The 20,414-nt window shown below is 39.2% G+C and overlaps 1 protein-coding gene across 2 annotated transcripts; it reads left to right on the forward strand.

The window, feature by feature from the left end:
• Positions 1 to 6,151: 6,151 nt before the first annotated feature.
• LOC105947222 (putative ferric-chelate reductase 1) lies at positions 6,152 to 18,958 on the forward strand. Of its 2 annotated transcripts, none has more exons than XM_012962204.3 (6): positions 6,152 to 6,238; positions 7,878 to 8,073; positions 9,701 to 9,840; positions 10,383 to 10,471; positions 12,568 to 12,652; positions 16,453 to 18,958. In XM_012962204.3, the coding sequence occupies exons 2-6, from the start codon at positions 7,878 to 7,880 to the stop codon at positions 16,516 to 16,518; spliced, it is 576 nt and encodes a 191-aa protein (XP_012817658.1). In that variant the 5' UTR covers positions 6,152 to 6,238; the 3' UTR covers positions 16,519 to 18,958. The 2 variants fall into 2 exon arrangements, with proteins under 2 accessions (XP_012817658.1, XP_012817659.1); XM_012962205.3 differs by having other exon boundaries at positions 6,220 to 6,238; positions 7,896 to 8,073; positions 16,453 to 17,555.
• Positions 18,959 to 20,414: the final 1,456 nt, after the last annotated feature.

The following is a 20,414-nucleotide window of genomic DNA, read 5'->3' on the forward strand; positions in this document are numbered from 1 at the left end:
CATCCTTTCTATATTTATTTACTGAATGTTTACAAAGTAACAAAATTAATGGATGCCTGGTGCACCAAAGTCTCTAGAGGTCCTTTTTTGCTAATAGGGTTTATGTAATGAATATTGGTTATTCAATAATATCTAACTGTAGCTACTGCTTCCATCTGCTTAAACAAAAGCACAATCTTGCTATGTGCTGCCTGCTGCTATTCACGGGATGCATTTGATCTTTGCACACTGCATTTTTTCTCAGACAATTGTCAGTGTATCTACCAGATGGAAGCAGTAGCAGCAGTTAGATATTATTAAATACCCAATATTCATTACATAAACCCTGTTGGCAAAAGGACCTCTAGAGACTTGGGTGCACCAGGCATCCATTCATTTTGTTTTGAGTAGTCATGGTAACAGTTGTGAAAAATGAAGCACTACTGAGTTTAAAGAAGTTTATAGATGGAACAAAATAATGTTCTTCTTCTATAAACACCTTAAAAGGCTAAGGCAGGCAGCGTTACACCCTAAATGATGCAAGTACAGATTGTATTGCACCAAATGACTCAGCACAGATACTGTAAACAGCAGCAGCTCTAAATCCTGAGGGCCCTACTGGACTACAGGTATAGTTAATTGTGTTGAGACTGTCCCATAGTTACACACAGTTACATATTTAACCACTTGAAAAAAGCTTGAGCTTGAAAAAATAAATTCACAGCACCACATACAGGGAAGAAATGCTATAGGTTATCAGACAGCAAAATATTTAAGAGAGTAACAACAGAGACTCTCAGGGACCCCAGGAGCCAAAATTCTATTAACATTTCTGTCTCAAACCACCCCCTGGTTACTAAGGTACTTTGTAATAAGTAATACCCTAACAACCAGATAACTATCCAAATTCCAAACTGGAAAGTTGCTGAACAAAAAGTAAAATAATTAAAAAAAAACACAAATAATAATTAATGAAGGCCAATAGCAAATTGTTTTAGAATATTATTCTCTAGTTCAGTGCTGTCCAACTTCTGTGGCACCGAGGGCCGGAATTTTTCCAGCCTCCGTGGTGGAGGGCCGATAATGGAAGCTAGTTTTGACCACTCCCCTTTTTAAAACCACACCCACTTTAAACCACACCCATGTTTTCGCATGACCATAGCCATATTAATGGTGGTAGTACAGCAAAAACCTGCCATACTCTGCCTTCCCTACCCTGCCTGTGTGTGCCATACTCTGCCTTCCCTACCCTGCCTGTGTATGCCATACTCTGCCTGCCCTATGCTGCCTGTGTGTATGGCACACACGATATCTGGCCTGAAATTGGCCAGATCTCGATCGGCCAGGTTAGAAAATCCGGTTGGATCGGGGACCGCATCGGCTCGTTGATGCGGTCCCCGATCCGACTGCCCCATTGCCGCCTACATAATCCACATAAACCCCAGGGCCAAACGATCGGATTATTTTTTTTTACCTAAATGCTCCCCGATATCGCCCACCCGTAGGTGGGGATATCGGGGGAAGATCCGCTCGCTTGGCGATCTGCTCGTGTATGGCCACCTTTACAGCCTGAGCCTGAGGTGTGAACACTGCAGGGGTAGAACAATGCAGGGATTAAAAAGTGTGAATAACACAGGGGATTATATTTTTAAACAATACAGCCTGATTTCAGCATGAATCTGAGGTGTTAACCATGCAGGGGGCCAGTACTGATACCATTTAAAGCTTACACAAAGGTAAGCTATCAAAGCAGCCAGACAGGTGGGGGGGCACACAGAGGGGGGTCGCGGGCCGAATGCGGGCCGCCAGTTGGACAGCACTGCTCTAGTTCATACTTAACTCAAAATTGAACAACCCATTTCAATGGGTTGCATGTTTTTTCTCATTTGCCTGTTCTACCACAAGGTGCAGAATATCATGTTAAAAGGGCAGCCACAGCTAAGAATATGGACATACCCTTATATGTAATAAAAGGTACTAACTTTGCCCTGTAGTAGTAACCCATAGCAATCAATAAGATGTTTGCTTTTAAACAAGTAAATTCTACCTGCTATGGGTTACTGCACCTGGGCAAGTGTAGTGCCTTTTATTACATAACCCCCATAGTGAGTGATACCCCCAAACTGAAGTACAGTGACTCATAGATGGCCATTATCTATGAAGAATGCTGGAAAACCTGCTAAAGTGCTGGCACAGGTTTACACCACCAGGCAAATATTTTTGGGTGTAATATAATGCGAAAGAATTTAAAAATGCTTGACACCAAATTAAACAAAAGTATAGTTGCAAATAAAAAGTCTGACTTTTCAAAAATAGAAAAGCAAAAACCAGCAGTTTAAATAAATTCTGTACATGAAAAACATGGAATCTTTAGCAAATCAGCTGCACAGTGTAGAAATTAGTTTTCTTCCAGTGACTGTCCAAATAGTCAGCATCTTCAGAGTAGTTAAAGCAACCCCTTTCCATGGTAGCCATGTTTACTATGGCACATGTGTTTGAGTAGCTAAACATACAGCTGAGCAATAGCTATACTAAGAATTTTAAGTTGTTTTTAGATTCTGGTGAAGTTTTGCCTGCAGTACTGTTAGGGCTGTTTCACCTGGGCTTTAATTTCACCGTTGCATAGCAAGCAGGATTAGGGATCTTTCTGGCATTCTTTAATTACAATTGTAAACAAAAAGATATATAGGTTAGGAACAATTAAATCCAGATCTAGGTGAGCTGTCCTTTCTGTTATCTGCTGAGATTCAATTGTAATACAATGACATGTGATTCCTTTTTCTCTTTGTTCCATCTATCGTTTATTATTGTCAGTACTATTATATTTTACTTACTGTGTGCCCAAACTGTCAACTCCCCTACTCTCAATGGTCTGTTATTCTTAGCCCTTTCCCTTTACCCTCTCTGAATCTAAAGTTATCTGAAATCTGGTCCTGTAATGTACAGTGCGCCGCCTACAAGTCTTGCACTTTGCACCCATGAAAGATGTCCCTTCATCTGTACTCAGTGACTTGGGCAGGCTCTCTGGATTAGGGATGGGCTTCACTCAGCTACAGATGGATACCATGTAGATCATGCATCTCCTAATACTTTATTGTGAGAGGAAGAATAAGGGTTGCCCAATAGCTCAGAAAGTGATTGAATTGGTTAGTGATGAATGATATACATCCTTTTTGGCTAGTTTGTATTTGTAATGGGCTACAGGGATTTTAATGATCCTCCCATGCCTCTCCAATTTGCAGGCTCAGTACTAATATTGGAATAAATAATGGACATTCAGTAATATTTGTACTGCACTAATTACTAAGGCACTGCTCATTAGAACAGTAGGAAAGATATTTGATCAGGTTCTGTTGGACTAGACACTAACTGCACAGCCTCAACTAGAGTCCCAGGGCCGATCCACCACCAACATTATATTCTCTGTGTGCCAGATGCCTTATTTGGCATTTATTGATCTGGCCAAGACCTTTAACTCAGTAAAGGGGCAATTCCAAACTGTTAGAAGGATAGTTGTCCTATTAAGCGGCGGAGTATGGCCATTCTCTTTCCCTTAGGACAAGAAGGGCACTGTTGTTTTTGATGGATCTAGTTCTGGTCCCTATTACATCAACAGCAGCATCAACAGTGGTGTAATTATCAGTGGTAGTGTGATTCATGGAGAATGGCTGTTTACCCAAAGGAGTCCTTTATGTCCAACTTGCCACTTGTACCAGACATGTTGGGCACCCTACCCTTTGGTTCAAGAATCTCTGTTAATGGATCATGAAAGCTTATGGCATCAGCACAGAAAACCCGAGAGGTACACCCACGATACCTGGCAGCAACATCCTACCAGCATTTGAAATGAGAGATCACTGAAAGATGGGCAATTTCATCCTCATTCCAGCCACACTGCTTCGTATGTATAACCTGAAACACAGATTGTGACTCAAGGCTTGGATTGTACCATCACACCTGACACTGCAAGATATATGACATCCCAAAAGTGACTAAACCCAGGTGCATTGGTTTCTAAAATGCCTATGTGTCTTGGATCTGAATAAATAGGCAGCTGTATCACTGGAAATGATTTACTTTTTAAGTGGCTGAATAATTCTTCTACCTCCTACCTATATTGGGTTAATTAATCAGGATATTGATATTGAGGCTGTTTCTAAGCTACACAGGACGTTTTACTTTAGGATTTAGACAGAAGCATGAAGTTGCATTACTCCATGAGACAAACAGGAAGTGGTTAGGAATTACTAGAGAAGTTGGCAGTGGTGAAAACTTTGCAGAAGAGAAAGTTGAGTGTTTGAGCAGAATTCTAGAGGCCAGTGGAATTGAGTGAGACCTTTGTGGGGTATTACTGGAGCATGGAAGTGGTTACTTAGTGGGATACCTATATACAGCATTATGTAACTGTATATACATGGTGCCATTTTGTGGTACCAGGAGACTCTTGTGTTTTAAGGTCTCCCATAACATATTTCCTCTGATATCAATGAACTGACTACTACTCATACAGTGCATCCTAACCACATATTTTGGTACCAATGAAGCTCATTATAAACCCTTCAGTATTAAACTTAAAAAGGGGGGACACATAACAAAATAACTATCACAGTATCGCTTGTTCATCCTGCTTTATCAGATTTTATCTATCAAACATAGTAGCATACCTGTAGATGCTTCTTAGGCCCACCCCTGCTCTCGGTCACCAACAGTTGAATATTGGACTTATAACTCTTGCTTTTATCATGACATTCATGAATACAGTGGTTTGGTTGTTCTGCAGCTCAGCAGTTTGAAGCTGTGTGTATGTGCATTGATATGTGGGGAACAGATTGGCTGATTTCAAGCTTACTGTCTGATCATACTGTTTGTCACCTTGAGTGGCAGTATGGACTGTTCTTTAATTCCATCAGGTTGCTGAGGTCCGCCCTTTCACATAATTCTCTATGCTGATGCCTTTTCTTGGTGTGTCTGGGGTAATGGCATTGGAGACGATTCCTACCCTTTCCCCCTCCCCCCCAAAACCACCACCACCACTACCACTCATGTTCCTTTTACAAATGATCATATCCCAAACACTACAATGGTTATGCAAAAGGATTACATGTGAACCTGATACATAAATTACAATGCATACAATGCACCTGATACATAAATTACAATGCATGACACCCCAACTGCTTTATATGGGTTTCTAGGGACCCTGTCCATTTTTTTTCTAGTTTCAAAAAATTGACCTTACAGGTATGGACCTGGGCAGTCCCACACTTTGCCACTCAGCATCTAAATGGGGATTAGGAATATGCAAAAACATTGATCAGGGCTTTTCTTTTGTAATAACCTGAACCCTGCACACTATGAAAAGAACATATACTGAGGTGGTACTGCAATTATATTTTTTTAATATTTAGTTATTGTGTAATAACAACATTGTATTCAAAAAGGTATACATTCATAATCCATCAGTGAGCAAAAAGGTACATACCGCCCAGCAATAGACAGAAAAAAGATGAAGGAAGATACTCTGGAGGAGAGAATACCCCAGTGTTTCAGCTCAAATTCCTTTATCAAGAGAACTCATCCAGAGTATCTAAAAAAAATGTTTTAATTGCAGTACCACCTTAGTATACAGTATGTTCTTTTCATAGTGTGCAGGGTTTATGTGTGGGTTTCTATTGTATATATATATATATATAATCCTCTATTGGGGGATTTTGAAACCTTGGCACCTATTTTTGTTTTCAATTTAATGAATTTGTTTTAAAGGGCAAGTATAACTTAGCCCGGGGTGCCCTCCATCACTCTAATTTGTGTACTTTTCTTTAATGCAAGAAAACGAAAACAGAAAAATATTGGAATCTAAAAATATTTACTGTGGGTAATTAAACTGTGATATCTTAACTTCTGTGTGATCCTATCTTTGCAATACAGGTATACTTTCTCTCGTTCTGACCTAATTACATTAACTAATCCTAAACTAGTACCAAAGTTTGCATCCATAAAATGAGTCATGAAAAATAACATCAGTACTTAAATCCAATTCATGTTTATTCTGATTCAAAATTTCCAAACCTTTCCAGCCCACAGTTTCTGGATAGGTAATTACATTGTACAAAAAATCAAGTCTGTGGATGAAAGAAACTAGCAAGGCTCCAGGCTACTTGACAGGCTCCACCCAAAGCTGGATGATAATTTGAACCTGGTATTGTGCTGGGATCAGAGCTTGAGGAACATCATATCAGTGTGGTCTGCGTGAATCGAGGTAAGGAAGTGCATATCCTGTCTGCCAGATGCACCACAGGCACAGTATTTATATATAGCAAGCTATCTGTTTTCTGTGAATGATTATCTTCTAGACACATTTTTTCATCACCACATTAACATCATCACTGATGATAACTGTTTTGTTTAAGAGGAATAGTGAATTAGGCAAGAATTTAAACAATTCTCTATAGGAATGGAATATTTGCAGATTATAAGACTTGTATAATGAACAGAAACTGGAGAAACAAGATGAAAGTTTAACATTAATGCTCATTTTACATTGATATCAGTGGTGTCAAAAAAGAAAACAGGAGTGGGCATATACTGTATTCTTTGATTGCACATTAGCAGGCTAGTATTTAGAACAGAAGTGGGTAATTTACTTGTGATGAGCAAATATTTAATTTAGTGTTTACAAAAATTTTTTTAGGTTGATATGGGAACCTCAGTATGGTTCTTTAAATTAGAGCACAGTGTTCTTTAAACTCACAGTACACCAACAAAGAGCTAGCATGTTTTATTTTCCCCTGAGTATTTGTACTAAGTACATTTTAAGAGGGACTATATATTAATACATTGTTCTTGCTTTGTTCTCTCTAATGATACATCTGAAAGTATACAGCTATGAGGTTAGACTGTCGAGGTTGGGGTTGTTTTCTCTGGAAAAGAGGCGCTTGCGAGGGGACATGATTACTCTGTACAAGTACATTAGAGGGGATTATAGGCAGATAGGGGGTGTTCTTTGGGGCTTGGATGAGTTTTTGAACAAGTAGAATATCCGACGCTATTGTGATACTAATATCTACAGTTAGTATTAGTGGTTGTATATATAGTTTATGTATGTGAGTGTATAGGTAGGTAAGTTTAAGTGTGTGTGCTGGGTTTACTTGGATGGGTTGAACTTGATGGACTCTGGTCTTTTTTCAACCCTATGTAACTATGTAACTACTGTATGTAACTATATAAGTATCACTGATTTCTGGTTTTGGCACAACATAATAAAATTCTTGAAGCAACACAGTGATTATTGGGCTTGTGAGTAGTTGTTGTAAGATTATTGAACCCCAGTTCCTGAGCATTCTGTATAACAAGTCCCATACCTGTATCAGTTTATACAATTCCATGGCAGCTGCACCTTACACAAGCACTTGATCTCACTGTGAGATAAACCATGTATCAATCTAATAATAGATACCACTCGGAAAAAAAAGGGTAGCTTTAAATTTAAAGGCTTTTCTACCCTTTTTTGAAAGGAAGTAGTACAGCAAATATGTATTATAAATCAAAAGCTTGTTCTTAGACCTGTATAGTGCTAAAACACAATGCTGTTTGTTGTGCTTCTTCAATGACTGTTCTTGCATTCACCTTCTTGAAGCAGGAAATTACTAGTAAATTGATAAAATTCCAACAGCTGAGAATCCTTTAGGATTCCAAAGATCAGATTTTTATCTGATTTATGTCTTAAGCAAATATTATTATTTTAGAATGAAAAAAAATCACTTTTATGGTCTTTACTAGGTGGGCAGAGGGGCGTAAGGCATTAACAAGGTAACGATGATTCTGTTAAATGCATGTTCTGTAATTACATGTCTCTTTTCTTATGTAATTTGTGTATAACTTCCCCACTTATTCAACAGATGGATTCTGCATTACAGACTACAATTATATTACTGAGCATCTGCTCCCTTCATGTTGCTGCCTATCCCAATGGGAAAGTAGAGGTCGCCTGCGGTACGATGGAGCCAAACCATGGAGCTTCACCCCAAACATCTGCAGCTCCTTATTCTCTGGTTGTGTCTAATACTACCTACGGGAATGGACAAAGCATAACAGGTATGGCAAGTCTGTGCAGTTCAGCACAGTATTTTAGAGGGACCTGGCACAGTTATTTTTTACTCCTGGAAACTGGAAGGTGTTCTCAGCTGTTTCTAACCAGTTTCTTTCTGCTCCTTTAATGGTAACAGTGCTGTCTAATAGTCATTTAGTTAAAAAAAAGGCACCATCAAACTTTTCCCTAAATGAAACATGTCTACTTGCTTGTTGATCAAGGGAAAGGTGGATTTGTATAAAGTTGGACTGAACAATTATGCTGTTTTTTAAAGCACATGCAAAAATGCATTGATCGCTGAAGATGAACACTCCCACAAATAATGCAGATAAGCAGGCTGTAACTAAAGCACTGAAGTTGGCACTCAGTTCTCAGTTGACTGCCACCCTCATGCCAATCATACTCACTTCTTTTCTCTGCCATTATACTGCCACAAATACAAAACAAGGTGCATATATGCAAAATAAGTATTGGCTGATTACCATAAGGTCAATTCAGGTGGTTGCCCAGGGTCCATAGTTTCCAGAGGCTGGAGTGGGGGTGGGGTAAATTGGAGTGGGAGTGGGGGGTGTGCTCTCCAGGATCTTGTGGAAACTAATACAACCCTGTTAATAAAAATATTACAAAATAAAAAAACAATACTATTAAAGGGGTTGTTCACCTTTGCGTTAACTTTTAGTATGATGTAGAGAGTGATATTCTAAGACAATTTGCAGTTGATCTTCATTTTTTATTATGTGTGTTTTTTTAATGATTTCACTTTTTGTTCAGCAAATCTCCAGTTTGCCATTACCATATCAACCAGGGAGTTGTTTGAATCAGAATTCAACAAACTGGAATATTAAAGGTAAAGTAACACAAAAAATTTTTAAGTAAAAAATCTATTCTACCCTTCCCCAATAATTGCCTATCCTGAAAACTATTTATTATTTTGAATGCTGTAGTACAAAATACCTGTCAAAAGTTGGCTTCCGGTCACTTGAAGAAAGGCGATAAGGCGATGCAGGGGAAGTATCAGGGGATGCATCCACTATGCGCCGATCGATTGATCGAGACTAGCCTGACTCCTTCCTATACATAAGTATCGCTATATCGCCTTTCTTCAAATGACCGGAAGCCAACTTTTAACAGGTATTTTGTACTACAACATTCAAAATAATAAATGGTTTCCAGGATAGGGCAATTATTGGGGAAGGGTAGAATAGATTTTTTACTTAAAAAAATTTTGTGTTACTTTCCTTTAATAGGAAAGGACCTGAATAGAAAATTAAGTAGTAAAAAAGTAACAATACATTTAAATTTTAGCCTTATTATTATTTTAGCAATTTTTTTTTCTGCTGGGGTCAGTGACCCCCATTTAAAAGATGGAAAGAGCCAGGAGAAGAAGGCAAATCATTTAAATAACTATAAAAAAAAATAATAAAGACCAAATTTGCTTAGAACTCACCATTGACCTATCAACAAACACAAGCTAAATGGTGTCAGTTTTGCAGGGTTTATTGTATGTAGAGTATTATGACCAATTTAATTTAGGGTGATTTCATTATTGGCATTTAAGAAGCCCACTTATTTCTTTATCACTTTTTCATTGCAATATCAGATCATATATTCTAAATCTGCTTCTTTCAACAGTCACACTCAATAACACATCGCAGGGAATTCCTTTTGAAGGCTTCTTGATACAGGCTCGTGCCGTTGGGGGTCACAAACCCCTGGGAACCTTCCAAGTCAGCGATTCAGCTGCCCAGACTCTGACTTGCAACACTGCAAATGTGAGTTGGCCCTCTTCTACAGGAAAATCCCTGGTGATAAATGCTGGATGACCCTTTTAGATGCATACTTTTAGCCTTTAATATCCATGTATTGGTAGATAAATACGGTCATTTAAGAGTAAGCATTATACTAAAAATAGAGTATATAATGTGAAAAAAGTAAGAAGCTTAAAAACAGTAAGCTCACAAACCAAGAGGACAACAATACATTAAAAGAACCAATAACAGATTTATGAAATGCATCACAAGCCAGCACCTTTGGTAATGAACAAACCACAGGTATCCACATTAATATCTAAAAATGCATCAGTTATGATAATATAATTGGCAGCACAACTACATTTTGTTGTGAATTGTAGTGACGGTTACTAGAAGCCAACAGGAGGACTGATTTAAGCAGTTTAAATACATTCCGAAGAAACAATAGATGTGTCTGCATTGATAAATGTGTCCAGTCCATCTTGATTCCCCACATCAAGATTTTATATGTTTGCCTGATAATTATACTGTGCAGTAATTGTATTGCCTTTATGTGCCAACAGAGTGCAGTGAGCCACACCTCTGATGCTAATAAAACACATATTCAGGTCACATGGCTGGGACCAAAGACCAAGGAAACCATTGAGATCAGGTAATAGAGTTACTGTAGCTGGCACGGCTGAAAATTCTGTCATTATCATAAGAGAGAATATTTACTACTAATTTTGTATGAAAGAAAACTTCTAACCTTTTACTATGAGAATGTATGTTCCCTGAGGGAAGGAATTTTTCCCATTCCACACAGATACTAGCCTGTAGCCAAGCAGATCCTACACTTTAGATTATACACTGACATCCATGTTGGGTTGCAATAGATATCAAAATGTCTTTGTTTTGCTCCAGTAAAAAGCTGTATCAGCCCATGACTCTAAGCAACAATCACTTGTACTTTCAGTCAAGTGGGGTCATTTCAGCCGGGAATTGCCCTGTGTGCCATAGGCCTCATGTTTTCTTATCTTACACAGAATCACAATACATATTCACGGTAACTGACACTCCTGGAACTGTCCTTTTACAGGTTGTCCTTCTGGCCTAATGTTGCCACCCATGATGAGTTGTCCTGCCAAGGACATTGTCACTGTGGATGTGTACTGGGAGAAGTTCCTGCAAGGGTGCTGACCCCACATAGCTCATTGGTGGAGCCCAAACTGCTCAGCTAGGTGGCCTGTTTTTAACTCTCACCAACTAAGGGGAACTTAGCTCACCAACCAAGGGGAACCACAGCTTTACAGCTGTTGAAAACCCTTTCTAAATCAATCACCATTTGTACACGGAATACAAAAAATTATGCCAGCAAACACAGTAAATGATTTCAGACAAATTTGAAAAATAGTCGGTGCAATTGGGCCCGATTTGTGGCGATGCACAGTTGTTTCCATTTTGTGATAGGCGCACATGGATTGCACTTGAAATTGCACTTTGCTCACTGCATTTGCGGATGTAAAAGAGATACTGACACCTTTTTTCACATCTATCATAACATCTCCTTTGCATGCTATTTATAACTTTGGCTTAAAATGATTTGCCCAATGCTGTTACATTACCTGTCTGATCCCCCATGTTTCTCTATGAGGGGGCTTCCAAATTTGTGTAGCAGGAGGCCGTTAGCATTAGAAGCTATATGGTCCCCTTATATATTTATAGCTATTGTGTGTATCATGTATTAAGTGCCTCCTCTCCTGCATAAACAACCCCAATTTGACCAGTTTTTTGAAGTTTTTAAGTGAGACTTTCCATACCTTTTACCATCTTAGTTGACCTTCTCTGGACTGTCTCCTCTGTTCAGTAATATCCCCTGTAAGCACTGGAGACCAAAACTGCATGGCATATTCTAGATGGGCCCTTACCAGCGCTCTGTAAAGGGGAAGAATAACCCCCTACTCTCACAAATCTGGCATTGCTTACTACAGCCAGGTTTATTATCTGCAAGGACTCCAAGGTCCTTCTCCATTATGGTTGTGCATCGTGCAGGCCCATTAAGGGTATAAATGGCTCGCATATTTTTACATCCCATGCGTATAATCTTACATTTATCATCATTACGTCTCACCTTAATGATTACTAGTCCAGATCCTGCTTCAAGGAAGCCACATCCAGGATGGACTTAATTGGGCTGCATAGTTTCAGTCAAACAGATCAGGATCCACTTTTCATTCTTTTATATAATCTTCCCAGGGCAAAGACCCTCACATTGGTTGACAATGTGGTAATACATCAAGCTAGAACCTTGTACACTAGGGGGATTCACTGTCCTACACTACAATAAGAATTTACAATAAACCACATTTAACCACAAAATATGGTCTTCTATTAAAGGAAATATAATACCGCAAAACAAATTAAAATTACTCAAAGTGCTCTTTTTCATGTTTTCAAGATATTAGACATTTTTACACTGCTAATATAATGAATATTAAACAACAGTGCCACCGAACATTCAGTTTGGCTGACTGGCCAAAGTTGGCAGGAATATTAAGTTATTAAAGTGCCCTGTTCAGAAAATAAAGTAAAATTAGTGAGCCAAGAAGAGTCATCTGACATTTATCTGGTCAATTTTAAGGTCAATGGACACAGGGCTGCTCTTCGGTTTCTCTCTGCCTTTGGAAACAATGAGGGGCAAAGGTTGTACCAAGAGTGGTGAATACATACATCTATATTCACATCTATACATGCATTCTTTGCTTTCAGAGCCACAGTTGTACAGAGTGCAAAGGTTTATTGGGTCTCTGTCCAAAGTCCAAAACTTTCATATTCTGGAGGAGTCAGGCTTTTGGTAAGTAAGAACTTGGGTTTTGCCATTATTGTGGTAATACAGTGCTGTCCAACTTCTGTGGTACCAAGGGCCGGAATTTTTCCCACCTACGTGGTGGAGGGCCGATAATGGAAGCCAGTTTTGACCACTCCCCTTTTTGAAACCGCACCCACTTGAAACCATGACCATACCCATATTAATGGTTGTAGTACAGCAAAAACCTGCCATACTCTGCCTTCCCTACCCTGCCTGTGTGCCATACTCTGCCTTCTCTACCCTGCCTGTGTGTGCCATACTCTGCCTTCCCTACCCTGCCCTGCGTGTGCCATATTTTCACTGTGTGTGCCATTCTTGGCTGGTTTGTGCCATACTTGGCCTGTGTGTACCATACTCTGCTTACCCTATGCTGCCTATGTGTATGGCACACACAGGCAGCATACAGTGACACAATGCTGGCACTGCTCCTTCAGTCTGCACAATAACTATATATTAAAAAACTTTTTAATTGCAGTACCACCTCAGTATATGTTCTTTCTGTAGTGTGCAGGGATTATTTGTGGGTTTCTACTGCCCCTACAGTCTGTCTGAGGTGTGAACAGGGGAACAATATGGGTGATTACAGCCTGAGCCTGAGGTGTGAACACTGCAGGGGAAAACAATGTAGGGATTAAAAGGTGTGAACAACACAGGGGATTACATTTTAAAACAATACAGAGGGTTTACAGCCTGAAACTGAGGTGTTAACCATGCAGGGGGCCAGTACTGATACCATATAAAGCTTCCACAAAGGTAAACCATCAAAGCAGCCAGACAGGTGGGGGGCCACACAGAGGGGGGGTTGCGGGCCGCACGCGGCCCGCGGGCCGCCAGTTGGACAGTACTGTGGTAATATATAAATGGCATGAGCTTTGTAAAGACAATATTAGAATTACACCTCACTTCTGCTAATGAAAAATCACCAGAAACCCTGAAATCCCTAAAGACTCAAAGTTAGCACAGTGTCTGGCCGATTGAGTACCAGGATTTTTCCTGGTGGGCCCTTTTGCCCTTTTTTGAGTAAAGAGCATTAACACTTTTCTACATTTTCTGTGTTTTGCTTGTGTTTCATTTAATCCCAGCAGTGAGAAAAACAGAAAAGAGTTAATACCGGGATCAGGGAAAAGACATAAGCCAATTTATTGCCACAGATCAGAAGAGCATCCACAGAGACTGTTATTTATATAGGTCTGGCAGGGTGGGTTTCCTAGCTAGAATTTGCTAATAGCAGGAAGAAGAGAGGAGAATAGATTACCCAAAGCCATCAGGGAATAGATACGTTCGACCTGCACACTGTCTGTGCTGTCCACTACAGTCTGTCTGTATCCACGGCATTGTCCTCTGGTCTTACTGGGGTTTCCACCTTTTTAAAAAGTAATGTCGGCCAGCAGAGGGGGGGGGGGGGAAACAAAAGGGGGAGGTCCATAATTAAAAAAGGGTGGAGCACAAGGAGGTGGGGAAAGGGGTGAAAGTAGGTGGAGCAATGATTCACAGCCAGCTCAAGGATGGGTTGGGAAAAACAAAAGGAAGAGAAAAGGAGAAAAAAAAATTATGTTTCATGTAGATTGGGGGATTAAGTGGCTGGGCCAGGGGCTGAACTTTAGGGTCTTACAAATTTACCATGAACTACATTGCCAGTAAATTTGTAATACTGGCCCTGACCGTGTCAGCTGTTTCATTGGCTAGGACAGCAAAAAACGGGCAGGTGGCAACCCTAGGTCTTACATCTTGTACTAGCAATAATAACCTCAGCTTTGACAGTCTCACCTCATAGTTTAAATCTTCCATCCCCTTTACCAGTTTAGTTGTAGTCTCTGCACTCTCTCCAGCTCATTAATATCCTTCTTAAGGACTGGAGCCCAAAACTGCACTGTATACTCAAGGTGAGGCCTTACCAGGGACCAAATTATGTTTTCATCTCTTGAGTCAATGGCCTTTTTTATGCAAACAGCACATGGTTTGCTTTAGGAGCCACAAAATGATTCTGCCTGGAATAAGACAATTTATCTACAAAAATCCCCAGATCCTTCCCAGTTAAGGATTCCCCCAACATACTATCATGTAGTGTTTAACTTGCATTTATATTATTTCTACCAAAGTGCATAACTTTGCATTTATCAATATTTAACCTCATTTTCCAGTTTGCTGCCCAGTTTTCCAATTTTGTCAAATCGCTCTGCAAAGTGGCAGAATCCTGCATGGAACTTAAAGTATCATCAAAAATAAAGAAACAGTACTCTCTATGCCCTCCTCTTGGTCAATAATAAACAAGTTAAAAAGCAAAGGACCAAGGACTGACCCCTGCGTTACTCCACTAACAACACCCAATTAGAAAATGATTAATTTACCACCACTCTTTGTAATCTATCCTCGAGACAGTTCTCTACCCTGGCCAATATTACTCAGTTTTTTAAGTCCAAGTAGATGACATCCACTGTCATCCCAGAGCCGATGTTCCTGGTTCCCTCCTCATAAAGGGCAGTTACATTAATCTGGCACGATCTGTTCCACATAGAACCATGTTGACACAAACTCACAGTATTGTCATTTGTAATGTATTCAAGTATTCTATCCTTTATTAGCCCTTCCAAAAGCTTTCCTACCACTGATGTCAGACTAACAGGCCTGTAGTTTTCAGGCTTAGAACAGAATTCCTTTTTCAATAACGGCACCAGTCTCTCAGCACCATGCCAGACCTTAATGAATAATGAAAAATTAACCAAAGAGGTTTGGCAATCACAAAGCTAAGCTCATTTAATACCCTGGGATGAATACTATCTGGTCTCGGACCTTTGTTTACCTTTACATGTTCAAGTCTCTTTTTATTTCCTCCTGAGTGACCCATGCGTCAGTAGTTATATTACTAAATTGAAAACCTTCATTAGCTATGAAAAATAACAGTTTTGCTAACAGAAACATTTGGATGTATGTATATATATTTTTATATAGTGCTACTTATGTAGCACTGTATAGCACAATAGTAAATTAACACAACAAACAAGGGTCAATACAATAATAAATACAAAATACAGTTACATTAAAGATTAAGAGCTAAGTGTCATAGATGTAAGAGAAAGGAGGTCCCTGTGCTGTAGAGCTTACAATCTAACTGTGTTGGTAACTTAAGGTCCCCCATACACGGGCCGATTCTAGCTGCCGATATTGGCCCCTTAGATCGATTCGGCAGCTAATTGGCCCGTGTATGGGCACTACCGACGGGCCTATACCCGTTGTTATTATTCGATCATTTGGCCCTGGAATTAGCCTGGATTCTCCTAATATCGCCCACCAGGATCTGAAGGTGTATGGGCACCTTTACAGTAACAAATGACAAGATATTAAGTGCTGTAGGAACTAGGTCTGGTGTTATGTGAGTGCTCCAACAGGTTTTTTCTCTGAATTTCTCAGCAAGAAGAATTTCTTTTTGGACTCCGGCTACTGGGCCCTTGATACCAAGCTCTCAGGAGGGCCCTTGTTGCCCCAGTCTGACACTGCCCATACAGCTTCAAGAATGATCATAAAGTGATCCATGCAGCTGCCCTGTAAACAAAAGATCTCACTCCGAGCAGGCCATCATTAGTACCAAGGCTTGGTGACTGATGATAGGTGTAAAATGTATTAGGCATACTCTTGGCCTCCTGTCCTTTTATTAATAAAATGAAAATGTATTCCTAGACTAGACTCTAACCAGACATGAGATTGTGTATGTTAAATTAAAGTAAAAGGCTCTTAATCTATTGGATTCTTTTTGTTCTCATCCAAATGGGTTTTTTTTCCCCCTACAGGCCCCTGCACTCAGCCAGCTACTCCTCGGTACCTCTGTACTGCTGTTGGCGCTGCTCACTGTCTGATGGCTACGGTCTGACACAAACTGGAAACAATGCCAAGATGATTGTCACACTTTATCAATAGGTTGTGTGTCCTTACAGAGAAACATTGTCAGGCATATAGCAGTGATACCCAGGGAAAAGGCAGTTGTTACTGTTGAATTGCATAAATGTATATAAAATGCATACCTCGCACACCCTCTAAAGGGCTGTCTATGTAAAAGCCTGAAGTAGAATTTACACCAGTGTTTCTTACTTTTTTCTCAGGAAACCCAAATTAAGTTGCAGAATCAGATTCGTGGCCCAAAACCTGGTGTAGAACCTCTTATTCACGTTATTCTTATTTAGGAGGATAATGGAGACCTTCCCTAAACAGCGAGGGGATCCATTTCAGTGATATCATTACTCATGTTTTGCTGGACTGGTTCTGTCGGCCTATGTGCACAATACAACACATTAACATGAAACTACACTTTCCAACAATGCTGGATCAGGTGGGGTTTCATTTTAATGATGTACATTTTTATTGTAATGGCAGAGTCAGTGTAATAAATGTGACAGTACTGTATGTTTATGTGTTACTAAACAGTTGCTACTGTATGTAAAGCTAGTAATGCTGTGTGATATTTCCACAAATAACCATTTGATTTTACAGTGATATTTGAGTGCAGACAGTCACTAAATCCTTAGAGTTTTACCATTCAAATGTTATTTCCAAGGGAGCTGGGACCAGGGAATATTAGCATTTGGCCTCCTTCCCTAATTTTCCAACAGACATTCACATGCACCTTGATATAACAGAGCTGAATGTGATTTTTTAACAACATAATTGGAACTCTGAAGAGATAATTTTCAACATCAAAATCAAATCCAAATCAAATTTAAGTGAAAATCTATTTGCTTGTAATTTTTTGTTTCAGCAGAGATGAATGGGAATTCTATTTCATGTGGAAAGCTCCTGACTGCTGAATCTGCTGTGTTTCCTTAGAATTACAGGTATAGGACCCTGGGGTTTTCTGGATAACTGATCTTGCCATAATTTGGATCTCTGTACCCTAAGGGGCACATTTACTAATCCACGAATCCGAATCACGAATGGGAAAAAATCGCATTGGAAACAAAAATTTTGCAAGATCGCAAATATCACGAAAATGCTTACGAAAAAATCGTATTAGTCACGATAATATTGTATTGGCGATCCGAAAGTCACGAAATTTTCGTACCGAACAATTGTAAACAGTGGTAAAACCTTTCCGATTTTTTGTGCAAACGTCCGAAAAAGTCGTGCGGCGTACGAAAAAGTCGTGCGGACGCCCGAAAAAATAGTCGAAAATACGCTCGGAGCGTTCGTGCTTTTGTAAATGTGCCCCCAAGTCTACTAAAAATCCTTTTAATATTAATTTAAACTAATAGGATTATTTATCTTACAATAAAGATTAATTATATCGTAGTTGGGATCAAATACAAGGTACTGTTTTATTATTACCTGGAAACAGGAAATCATTTTTAAAAATGTGAATTATATAATTAAAATATAGGAGATGGCCTTCCCGCAATTTGGACATTATGGGTTTACAGATAGCAGGTCCCATACCTGTTTACTATTATTACAGGTCTGAGCAAAACACTAAACTACCAAGAAACATCTGTGTAAGATTTTATGCCTTATCCGGAAAACCGTTATCCAGAAAGCTCCGAATTACGGAAAGCCTGTCTCCCATAGACTCCATTTTAATCAAATAATACATTTTAAAATATATTTTTTATTTTTTATTAATAATTAATAATAAATTTATTTTATCATTTTATTCTTTTTCTCTGTAATAATAAAACAGTACCTTGTAACTGATCCCAATTAAGATATAAATAATCCTTAATGAATGCAAAACAATCCTATTGGGTTTAATTAAGTTTTATTGATTTTTTTAGTAGACTTAAGGTATGGAGATCCAAATTACAGAAAGACCCCTTATCTGGAATACCCTTGGTCCCGAGCATTCTGGATAATTCTGGATAAAAAACGTCTACAGGGGAATTTAAAACCAGTGTTTTCAGGAATAGTGGCTTTTATTGGTAAAAGAAAAAAATGTTAAGGTAACCTGATTCTTAATATGGGTTAAACAAATCCAGTCTTACAGCTTTTCATGGAAAGCGCCTGGGAAATGTATAATCCCTTATTTTCACCCCACAACAGAGCTTAGTTCCAATAACAATGATCTGGGAATTATGTTACAGCATCAGCCTCAGGTGAGGGAAGAAGTACAGAATGAATTTCTGAATACTTATAGAAGATCCTTATTATTTCCAGTAACTCTAGGCTGCAAGCTCTCAAGCGGGGCCTCAGACTTGGCTGTGTTTGTATATTGTATTTATACTGTAACAAGCTTAATTACCCTTGTTCCCTATTGCACAACACTGCAACTTTGTAGAACCTTTATAATAAAAATATTTTCATGAAGTAAAAGTGTCATTGTGGAAAAGTTGAAGGCATTTATGGGTATGTACAAATTACAATTACAAACCTAAATTACATAATCACATTAGGTGGCCTTTAGCTGAAAGAACTTTAGCAGGTGCCCTTGGGAGGGACAGAGAGGCAGGGAAAGCCTCTAGTTTAGACCCTTTATCAAAAATGCCCTGAGCATTCTGCCATAAGTCCTGGAAGAATAAGAGTGAGAACAAAGGACAACAGTAATGAATTCACAAGAGATTCAATAAATCATTTACAACTGCGAGTGCCGTGGGGAAAGTAAGATGATTTGGATGCAAATCACCGTGGTTTTTTCCACACAATTCCAGCATCATTGTGGCCAAGCACATCATTGTGGTCACCGCAGTTGTGTTCATCCAACACATTAAAACCAGCACAATTATGTGTCTACTATTAAGGGGCCAATGCCAATACTTCCATTTGGTGTTAGTTACTTTGCATCTCATTAGCCATGTTTCATCCTATTGCTCTGATTAAACTAAAAAGAACATGTTGTCTACAAGTTTGGATTTATGGCTCTGAATTTAATTCTATATTTGTGCTACTAAACTAACATTTCTGGCCAAATATCTGGCCACAGGGGCATAAAGAGAGGATAAGTATGACTTTTCCTCAGTAATTTATATATTCACCAGTTGGTGTCCCACCTGCGCTGCCAGTGACTAGCCCAAGCCCGCGGTTTCTTAGAAGAAAGAAGAGATTCAGTGTTGCAGCCCCAAAATTTCTTAAGCACACAAACATTTTTTTTGTACAAACACTAAGGGGCACATTTACTAACCCACGAACGGGCCGAATGCATCCAATTGCGTTTTTTTCGTAATGATCGGTAATTTTGCGATTTTTTCGGCGTCTTTACGATTTTTGCGTAAAAACGCGAGTTTTTCGTAGCCATTACGAAAGTTGCGCAAAGTCGCGATTTTTTCGTAGCGTTAACACTTGCGCGCAAAGTCGCGCCTGTTTCATAGCGTTAAAACTTAAAAGGCGCGACGTTTCGCGCAAGTTTTAACGCTACGAAAAAATCGCGACTTTGCGCAACTTTCGTAATGGCTACGAAAAACTTGCGTTTTTACGCAAAAATCTTAAAGACGCCGAAAAACTCGCGTTTTTACGCAAAAATCGTAAAGACGCCGAAAAACTCGCGTTTTTACGCAAAAATCATAAAGACGCCGGAAAAATCGCAAAAAATACGAAAAAGTCGCAAAATGTTAGTTTCCAATCGGAATTTTTCCAATTCGGATTCGAAATCGTGTCTTAGTAAATCAGCCCCTAAGGCTAATTTAGAAACACAAGCAAAATGCTATTTCACAAGCAAATGAAGCCAGTGCGGTTACCAACATCAACCAATCAGATTTGTGTGTATTATTCTGTGTGTAAAAGATCAATTAAATATTATCACTAATCTACTACAGCCTGTAGCACTACTATTGCA

This window comes from Xenopus tropicalis, chromosome 4 (genome assembly GCF_000004195.4).
Source record: "Xenopus tropicalis strain Nigerian chromosome 4, UCB_Xtro_10.0, whole genome shotgun sequence".
Taxonomy (NCBI): domain Eukaryota; kingdom Metazoa; phylum Chordata; class Amphibia; order Anura; family Pipidae; genus Xenopus; species Xenopus tropicalis.

Coding starts and splice junctions, on each gene's coding strand:
- LOC105947222 (XM_012962204.3), top strand. CDS start 7,878: ATGGATTCTGCATTACAGACTACAATTATATTACTGAGCATCTGCTCC. Junction 8,074..9,700: donor GAATGGACAAAGCATAACAG/GTATGGCAAGTC, acceptor TTCTTTCAACAG/TCACACTCAATAACACATCG. Junction 10,472..12,567: donor AAGGAAACCATTGAGATCAG/GTAATAGAGTTA, acceptor CTTTGCTTTCAG/AGCCACAGTTGTACAGAGTG.